Raw genomic sequence first — 9763 nt, 5'->3', positions numbered from 1 at the left:
ATCCCGTCAACTTTCGCCCGAATTTGCAGAACAACATCATCTCGACATTTTATTGCTAATTCCAGGTCCGCAGCTTCATCCTATATTCCTATCTCTGTTTATAAGCGAATCTTTCTTGCTTCTACATACATTCCTAGTTCAATCTTCTATCCACATTCTTTACAAAAGAGGGTATCCTTGATGTCTCAACCCTTGAAACTCATTTAGAATCCAATCTTGCATTGTGTGGGATTGGATCTTGTGGGTTTCAACCCCTCTTTTGAATGTAAAGTCCCTCCTAAGTGAAAACCGTCAATCCTAGTGACCCCCTTTCTCCTTGGAGTGGGGGAGAACACCTAGGGTTCGATTTTCCGCTTTACAGCGACTTAACTGCTTAATGTTATTGTTTTGGCTTGTGGGTAGTAACGATGCACATTGTGGAATTCATTATGTGCATAGAGGTAAAAAAAAGTACACATTTCAAAGTGTGGTCCAATATATGATCACCTTTGCGCCAATAGCAGATAACTCAAAATAGCTGGTAGTAGTGGACAAATGCCCCATAGTAATCGACAAATGTCCAATAGTGGTGCACAAATGTCCAAGTAATGAGCTAATTATGATTAAAAAAGCTAAAAAATGCACCACTATTGATACATGTGATATTTATTAATGGAGCTTCCATTACCATTTTTTTTTGACTCTTATTATGTCTACTAATGAAAAGTGAAGTTGACAAAAAGATCAGTTATTGAAATTGCTTGGAAATTGTGCCACAATTATTTGAGCCAAACTAAGATGTCCATCCTTTTCATGATGTTCAGGTAATCACTCTGGTTTTATGCAGGTAGTCTGGATTCCCGTTAGTTTACCTCCATAAACCATGGCTTCGACTTCTGCTTCTACTGCCGGCAATGAGAAAGAATTAAGTATTCATGTGCTTATTTCCAGAATAGACAATTTCCTCGCTCAGGTTGCTATTTTCTTGATCTTTTCCCTGCAACTTACTAACATGATATGCCCAATTGACTCAGTATGTTGTAAATAATAGTAGAGGTTGATTATGCAGAAGTCATCCCGCCGTAAAAAACCAAATGGGCGCACCTTTACTGACGTTCTCCAGCCTCTTTCGGCGGATTTATCTAAAGTCCTCGAAGGAATTTCGCAGGGGGCTAAAATGATATCCGATCAGGTACTTTCTTTTTTAACGTCCTCTTGCTCGACATTAGTAAATTGAGCCGTTGAAATTTGTTACAACTTATGGTATTTTTTATTGATGTATAGAAAAAGCTGTTATCCAACTTATCCAGTGAAGCACAGAGGACGGCTGAGAATGCCCTACATGGACTCGGAAATGCTCACTCGGCGGCAGTAGGGTTTTTAGTGATAGCCTCTGTTTTAGAGAGGTTGGATAAGGTTTCTTTCAATAAGAAAGAGTGCTTGGTACTTTTGAAAAGAATGAATGATTTAGCCAAATGCATTAGACTTCTCAAAGCTAAGTCAGGGTTAGATCACGAGTTGGAGAAGAAGATGGAAGATGCCTTCCAATTCATAGTTCAAGGAGCAATAATGTGCTTTACTCAGATTGGCATGCAAAAATATTACAAGTAAGTGGAAAAATTCGATTTTTTATTTATTTCTAATTTACCTGATCAGGATTCATACAACTTTAACTTCAAAAATTTTTATTTGTAAGCGATTTAGATGGTTTTACAAATTTCAATTTGGGGGTAGTGTACCCTATACAACAGAATAAGGACTGATAATACCACCAGTTTGTAAGCTGTCCCCTTTTTCCTCCTTATTGAATCTTCTAACTAATATTAACCGATAAAATGTATCAGCAAACAGAGAATAAATAGAGATTGAATCTGTTGAAAAAATATTTCAAAGCAGGCTGAGTTAATTTAGATTTGTATTCCACACATGTTGGATTAATGGCTGTATGTTTGGATTAACGAGTGTATGTTTGGTAGTTGATGTTATGGACTAACAACTAAGAACTATTATGGATTTAGAAGATGTTGATTTGGAAGTTCACTAAAGTTTGCCCAAATCTACATATGAAATGAAAGCCTCAACCCAGGCTCAACCTAGATTCAATTCCTTTTAAGATACTAACCATGGCAACTATGAGAGTTAGATCTTGTAAACTAACCACCACTCTCAATCTAAATTGAAACATACCTCAGCGGAGACCACAATCTGTCAGAAGAAGTCGGTGAACACCATGGGGCAATTGATTCCAGCTGTTACTCAGCCGTCTAGTCAAGCGGATAACGTGATAGGTTCTTCTTACACAATCTCTCTGTTTAGGGCCTTTTTTGTTACTTTAGCCTTTGGCGAACTCACCAGGGAAGGGTAAGAGGATCTAAATCTTTTTGAAAGGAATCATCATTACATATCTCTGTCTAAATCCTAGTTGTGTGTTTAGTTCTGTGCTTTACTATCTTTTAGCCATGGTAGGGCCTTGATACATTGCAAGTTTGTAGTTGCCTCTGTTTCTGGGACTCTGGATAAATATGAACTTAAAAAATTGCTAAGTTACAGGTAAAGATATGTTATTTGAGGTAAATTAAGCCGAAAAATGCAGGTTTTTGTTGGTTTTAAAGAATCGGGAAGACCTACAGCAACTTAATCAGGATATCCAGCATCTTTACGAGGATCTAAATTTACATACAATGGTCGCCAATGTTGAAAACAGACCAACTGAGTTCCCCTATCCTGATTATGGAAGTAAGTCTTAAGTATTCTATATTCCCAATTTTTAAAATAATCAGTGTCATAGTCTTATTTTCTCTTAATGTGTTTGATCATTGCGCAACCAGTTGGCATAGATCATCAGGTGAAAGCTGTTACAGAATACTTGGATTGCGAAGGCGACATGGCAGTTGTGGCTGTTGTTGTTTATGGCGTTGGAGGAATTGGGAAGACTACCATCACAGATGCTGTGTTTGCAAATTTGACTAAGGGATTGGAAGCTGGTTACAAAACTTCTAATATCAAGTTGCATGAAGATGTACATGTGAGTAAGAGGATAGAAGAATTGCAGGCTCAAATTTTACATGATCTAACAGGGCAAAAGTATGATATTTCTCATTATAAAATTGGTCAGGCTGAGATCAACAAAAGTCTGAAGAAAGGACCCGTCCTCTTATATGTAGACAATGTTCTCAGACGAGAAGACATTGAACTTATCTTACCCAAGAAACTTGATAATCCAAATAAATTCCGTCTCCTTTTAACTGCTAGAAAGAGAGATGTGGTGGCAACTGTGGAAAGCTGCGGCATTGAGTGTTGTAAAGATTATGAAATCGAACCTCTTGGTATTGAGGCTTGCTTGGATTTATTGCACAGAAAAATAGGTCTAAGCAGAGATTATAAAATGCCTAAAATTAGGCAGATAGCAGAAAAGTGCAGCGGCATTCCATTGGTCCTGGAAGTGGTAGGAGGTTACTTAAGAAGGAGAAGAAGAGAGACTATGGAGGTTGAAGCAGTGGAAAGAGTACTCCAAGGCTTGGAAAAAGGGGAGCCTTTTAGTGGTAACAAGCAGGATATGGGATATGAGGCAAAGCTTTTGTTTGCCTATGATGATCTAACACAAGATGCTCAAGATGCTTTCCTTGACATTTGTATGTTTTTCAATGGCTGGAATTGTGAGAAAGTGGCTTCCATCGTGGGTGAAGAAGAATGGCTTACTCTGCGCGAAGGGGCGCTGGTGAAAACAATTGCAGATAAAGCAAATGTCCATGATGTTCTTGTTGGAATGGGCCGTAACAAAAGCAAAGGCGTCCGTATCACAAACACAGAGGAACTGTCTTCTGCTCTAAAGGTAAGATGGTATTCCCTATCTCTTCTGGGCCGCGGCTAAATTGGTTTCAAAAAGTTATTAAAAAGTACGATTTTAGTATATTTTTTCTCATAAATTAGAGATCCTTGATCCTAATCTGGCTTTGATTTTTTATAAAAGTCAATAACACAAACTTTTTGGAACCAATTTAGCTGCACCCTCTCTTCTGAACTTCTTAATAAATACTGTCTGTTACATTATCTCTGAAGGTGAGCATTGTTGATCTTTGATAGAATGTAGATAGAATAAAAGGGATATGGTTGGCCGACAACAGAGTCCCATATTTGGAGCTGTCAGTAGAAATGCTAGAGCAGATGCATCAATCCCTTCGTGTTCTCGCACTGGGTGACTGGACGATCGTAAGCGGCACATGCAACAACACATTTCACAGCTTAAGATTTCTTCAAGCTGGAGATGTTCCTCATCTGCCATTCAATATAGATCGACTTATTCACCTCAAGTACTTCGCCAACGGCTCCGGCAAACACATCTGTATGAACACACCGTCTCAGGCGAGTCACTTTACCTATATACATACTTTATTAAAGTTGACCGTACTATGACAACAGACAACTACATTATGCAGGATATTCTTTTTTAAGTTATACAAATTATTAGTTTCTGGGAAGAGCAGGATATTTATTTATTGTATTTTATTTTTCATTAATTTAGTCAATCATTGTAGAAAATTCAAAATTCAAAATTTTTATAATTTTTTTTAATGATTGTTTTTTTTCTTTTGATTAATATTATAAAATAGCATTACCCTGTTGACCTGTTGACCTCCGGGAAAATATCTTTAACCTTGTTAGCTAGCTGTAACTAAAATAATACTTCTAAATTTTATTGTGAGATGGTACACATGCACTACAGGGGAGGAATGTGGACTTTAATGTCCATGACTTAAAACATGATGGTTTGTTTTTTGAGTTTTTTCCCTCCTATGTTAACTAGGTACTTTGTAACTCATTTGGCGAGAAATTTATCTTCTAAATCTCTCTGCACATGCGTTACGGATGTTTCACCCTTCCCTAACCTAGTTCACACTATGACACCAACTATAAAGTTGTGTTATTAACTAAAACTACGTAAAATGTGCATTGTTTATGGGATTTATTGAACAACTTAAAAAATATCATGGAGGAGAATAATTGTTATCGGTATATATAAAAAACTTAACTAGGGGAAAGGATCCAATAGTTGTGCACCCTAACTTCACGCTTCTCAAAATCCTACGTGGAAATTTCAAATCACTCCGATTTTTTTTACAACAGCTTACTTGGCAAGTCCATTGCTTATAACTAAGGTTTTAGGGCCACATCATCAACTATGATACCACATCAGCATGCTTTTTGCCAAGGTGTCCAAAACAGTCCAAAAAAAAAGTGAGACCAATAGGTGTGCAAAAGGGCCCCAATACTTGTGCAATTCATGTGGCATCACATGATTGGTTACTTTTCACAACAAATGGCATATTTCATTCAATTAATGGTACTTATCATACAACTATTGGTGCAATGTTATACAAAGGTTGGACATTAAATCAACAAGTATGGGGGTATTAAATTAACAACTTCTATCACAAGAACTGGAACGCGCTCAACTACTGGGTCTTTTCCCCTATATATAAATTTTTCTACATTAGGAGAATAATTTAATGATGGCATCTTTTCTAGAAGATGTATATTCAAGAAATTTAACTATGTAAATTTTTTATCATACAATATTAAAATTATAATTCTAAAAGTTATTTTAAAATAAAATATCAAATTAAGATTATATATTGTAAAGATGAAAAATATTAATACATATAATACATTATTTATAATGATATATTTTTATTCATAGAAAAGGATTATATAATCATATTATATAAATTTTTTGACATAGTAATATATAAGTATTGATATACATAAAAATCTTGTAAAGTTGATAAAAATCTTGTAAAGTTGATAAAAATTAGTATATGTAATAACTTTTAATTTTTTAAAATATTTATGAAAATTTATCCTATTTTAAGAGATTATATAAGTGTGGAGGGAAACAAGTGTTTTTTTACCTTTTTATTTATTCAAACATAAAATCTTATAATCAACTATAATTCTATGCCAACAATCACAAAATAAATATATAAAACATATCTTATCCCTTTAATGTTTTTATATTAAATGCTTAATTAATGAATTATTAATCTATTTATAACTCTAAATTCTAAGATAGGATATTATTCTTTATTAAATAGATTAAAATATCATAGATCATTAGATGAAATATTTCATCCTCATATATAGATATCTATCATGCAAGACTCTCCATAAAAATTAGTATTTATTGGAAAGCATATTTACTAAAATATAAACGTAGCATTAATTTCTTATATATATCTTTTTATTTACTTTCATAAAAATTGGTTAAATTAAATTTTAACTTTCCTAATTATTTCTTAGGGGTAAATTAATCGTCAAGATAATCAGATGTAAAAGAGTGAATCACAACTCTAAATCCAATTACAATAAACTCCCAAATGACAATGAAATAATGCTAAATCAATTGAATAATAAATAAAATCTAATTAAACTCCCTCAATTGATGTAACAAGGCTTCCATTTCTCTTCTCCAAGTTGTGTGGTAGGTGGCTCTCAAGTGTTCCACTAGGATTTCCTGCATATGATTGATACAAATATTTTGAAGATTGTGATTCTCTGATTCTGGATTCTAGATTCTAGATTGAATTGAGAAAATGATGTTATTTATATAAATTTTCAAGAGAGGTGGGGAGGGATTTTGAACTGAAGTGCTGATTGTGAGTGAATTGAGTTAGATTGACTAGTTAACAAAGTTGATTGATTTGTTAACTCATTTGATTGAATAGTCAACTAAATAGATTGAGTAGTCAACTAGATTGATTGGATAGTGAACTAAATAGATTAGCCAGTTGACTAGATTGATTGAAGAGATGATTGATTTGATTGATTAGTCGAAAAAGGTGATTTAGAGTGAAAAGGGGAGATTGAAGAGTTAACCGAGTTAACTTATTTGATCAACCATTTTTGATTTCCAATGTACTATAGGAGATTAAATTGAAATTCATTTTCATTTTTATTTTTATTTGAATTTTGATTTTCGAATGCTGAAATGCACATGAAATTTACTAAAATTTATTGAAATTCAGATTTGGTGAAATGTGAATGAAATTAGATGAAATTGTTTAAAATTTGAATTTGGGGATTTGGGGGAATGAAATTATTTAATCTTTAGAAATAGAATTAATTAAATAATAAAGATTATTTCATTAAGTTAATCAATCATAATTAATTAAATAATTAATATTTGAGAAAGGGGTTTGATGATGAATTGATTAAGAAATGATAGAAATTGGATAATTAGTAAGAAAAATGAATAATGATGATTAGGTTAGTTGAGAAGAATTAATTAGCTTAATTAAATAATTAAAGAATTACTTAATTAATTAGGAAAAATAAGTAGTGTATGAATAATGAGACATTTTTAGGTGTCTATATTTGCCCATCTTTGAGACAATGTTGAAACAACGTTGCTTCAAAGAAAACAAAAAACATTCTGCCCTAGTATGTCCCGGTGATGCTAAGATATAATGCCCCCTCGAGAGATTGTTTGGGCCTTTAAGGCATGAATGATTTCTCGGAAGAAGAATGTTAGATGAAAGATGGAAGAATGGTTAGTTTGGTGACATGAATGGGTTTTAGAGAAAATAAATGGTTGGAGTGATAAAGATAAAGTTTAGTTTCAGGAAGGACACATCCTGTATAAGACAAAGATGATCAAAATGTCTGGTTTTAGGAAGGATACATCCTATATAAGACAAATGATAGATGATCGTGTCTGGTTTCAGGAAGGACTAATTCTGTATATGACAAATGATAGATCAAAATTGGACGAATAATGAAATATGATGAAGGTGAGGAATAATTGATTGATAGATAGAATAGTTAATATGAGGAAATGATAGAATTATCGATGAAAATACTGGGAGTAAGTGATGAGAGAGATCATGTTAGATGAAAAAATGATTGGAAATAATTGAAAAGGTTGATCGAAAAAAAAATGCTTCATGAGTGGGTAAGTGCACAATGATCGGGGACCAAAAAGGGGTCTTAAGATGCCACTTTTTTTTCTTTTTTGAAATCAGTAAAGTCTGAACTTCAATGAGAAAATGAATATAGTTACACTCAAAATATGAGGATGCAGTAAGAACAAGAGTTGTAGTGCTCTGAGTCTACTTTCTAAACTATTATTATTTTTTTAAAATGGTGGAGATTAAGGGTTTCAAAAAGGGGGAGCACATAAAGTGGTGCTATTTTTTTTAGAAAAATATAACATAGCACCTGGTGTGCTGCCCCTAAAATGTCAACTTTTTGGGGGAATTTTTAAAATCGCTCCAGTTAAAAATTGGCTCACACCATGTAGTTTATGCTAGATTTTTTGGCTAATTTTTTAATGAATATATGATTTTTTTACTAATTTTTGAAGTGGACACTAATTTTTTAGTGAAATTTGAGCATGCTCCCCCTAAAAATTTGTGAAAACTAATCGAAAATCAATTTTTTTTTTTTTTTTTTAAATTGTGTAGAATGGAGTCTAGTTTTTGAAAATATAATTTTTTTTAAAATTCAATAAACGAGTAAAAATCTATGGCCGAAATACGACATGTTGGTTTTTGACAAAAACCAAACACAATGACAAGAAATTATGGATGAAGACCTTAACATTATCAAAAATTGAATATAATTATATCGTTGGATAGCTAAGAGAGAGCTTGACGATTGTATGGTGCGCTTTTTGATTTCATTGAAACACGTGCAAACCTGATGGAGAGCACGAACAAAAAAGTAAGAAATTTTTCAATATTTGCTGGAAAACATATCATAGGCCTGAGAATGGTGTCCAATATTTTGGGTTGGATGCCCAAGGCAAATCCAAGCCAAAGGATTGGTATTTTCCAAGGCAGAGAGTTTGGCGAACGCCAAATTTGACGCGCGCCAAATGAAAAAAAATTAAAAAATTCATTTGGCGCATGCCAAATGAATTTCATAAAAAATTCTCATGTCACAAAGAAAAATGTGTTCTCTTCCTTGGAATATATACATAAAATATAAAATTTAAGTATAAGAAAGAAAAAAGACATAGAAATTCTTTCTTATACTTTAAGTTATGTTTTATGTATATATTGTCATGATGTTTTAGAGTGGTTCCAAATCTCTAGGAGTTATAATGTAGATTCTAGTTTTTTGAGTATTCATATAAATTTTAGACTTAGTCAAATTTCAACAATCAACATGCTCATATCAACATTATCTCTTTGGTCTCTTCCATGCATTCTCCCTCTCTCTTACTTAACCTCTACCTTTCTATCTCTCTATCTCACTCTCCTCTCTCAAGTGTATCTATCTATCATTCTCTCCCTCCCCCTCCCTTTCTCCTTTTCACTTAACTCTCTCTCTCTCTCTCTCTCTCTCTCTCCATCTCTCTTCCTCTCTCATTCTTTATCTCTTAAGTCTCTCCCTCTCAAACTCTATTTCTCTATCTCACTCTCCTCTCTTAGCTGTATCTCTCTCACATTCTTTCCTTCTCTTCCTCTCTCTCTCTCTCTCTCTCTCTCTCTCTCTCTCTCTCTCTCTCTCTCGCTCTCTCTCTCTCACCATCCCTCCCTCCACCTCTTAGGTATCTCTCTCACCTTCCTTGCCTCCACCTCCTAGGTCTCTCTCACAATCTCTCCATCCACCTCTCAAGTCTCTCATCTCCTCCACTCCCTATCTCTCTCTCCCCCTCTCTTAGGTGTCTCTATCCCATCCTTTCCCTCCCCATCTCTCTCTCTCTCTCTCCCTCTCTCTCTCTCCCTCTCTCTCCCTCTTTGGTGTCTCTATCCCATCCTTTCCCTCCCCATTCCCCCCCCTC

The 9763-nt window shown here is 34.1% G+C and overlaps 1 protein-coding gene across 2 annotated transcripts; it reads left to right on the top strand.

Annotated features, from left to right (window-relative positions):
* Window positions 1-747: 747 nt before the first annotated feature.
* LOC131070583 (TMV resistance protein N) lies at window positions 748-4457 on the top strand. 2 transcript variants are annotated; one of them, XM_058006191.2, is made up of 6 exons: window positions 748-952; window positions 1049-1171; window positions 1264-1586; window positions 2573-2715; window positions 2808-3811; window positions 4063-4457. In XM_058006191.2, exons 1-6 carry the CDS (start codon window positions 863-865, stop codon window positions 4390-4392), a joined length of 2013 nt encoding a protein of 670 aa, XP_057862174.1. In that variant the 5' UTR covers window positions 748-862; the 3' UTR covers window positions 4393-4457. The 2 variants fall into 2 exon arrangements, with proteins under 2 accessions (XP_057862174.1, XP_057862229.1); XM_058006246.2 differs by having other exon boundaries at window positions 4104-4305.
* The last annotated feature ends 5306 nt before the right edge of the window (window positions 4458-9763 follow it).

The sequence above is a fragment of the Cryptomeria japonica genome, chromosome 5 (genome assembly GCF_030272615.1).
Source record: "Cryptomeria japonica chromosome 5, Sugi_1.0, whole genome shotgun sequence".
Taxonomy (NCBI): Eukaryota; Viridiplantae; Streptophyta; class Pinopsida; order Cupressales; family Cupressaceae; genus Cryptomeria; species Cryptomeria japonica.
The sequence above is the reverse complement of the archived record's forward strand: the minus strand, read 5'-3'. Positions and strand labels throughout refer to the sequence as shown.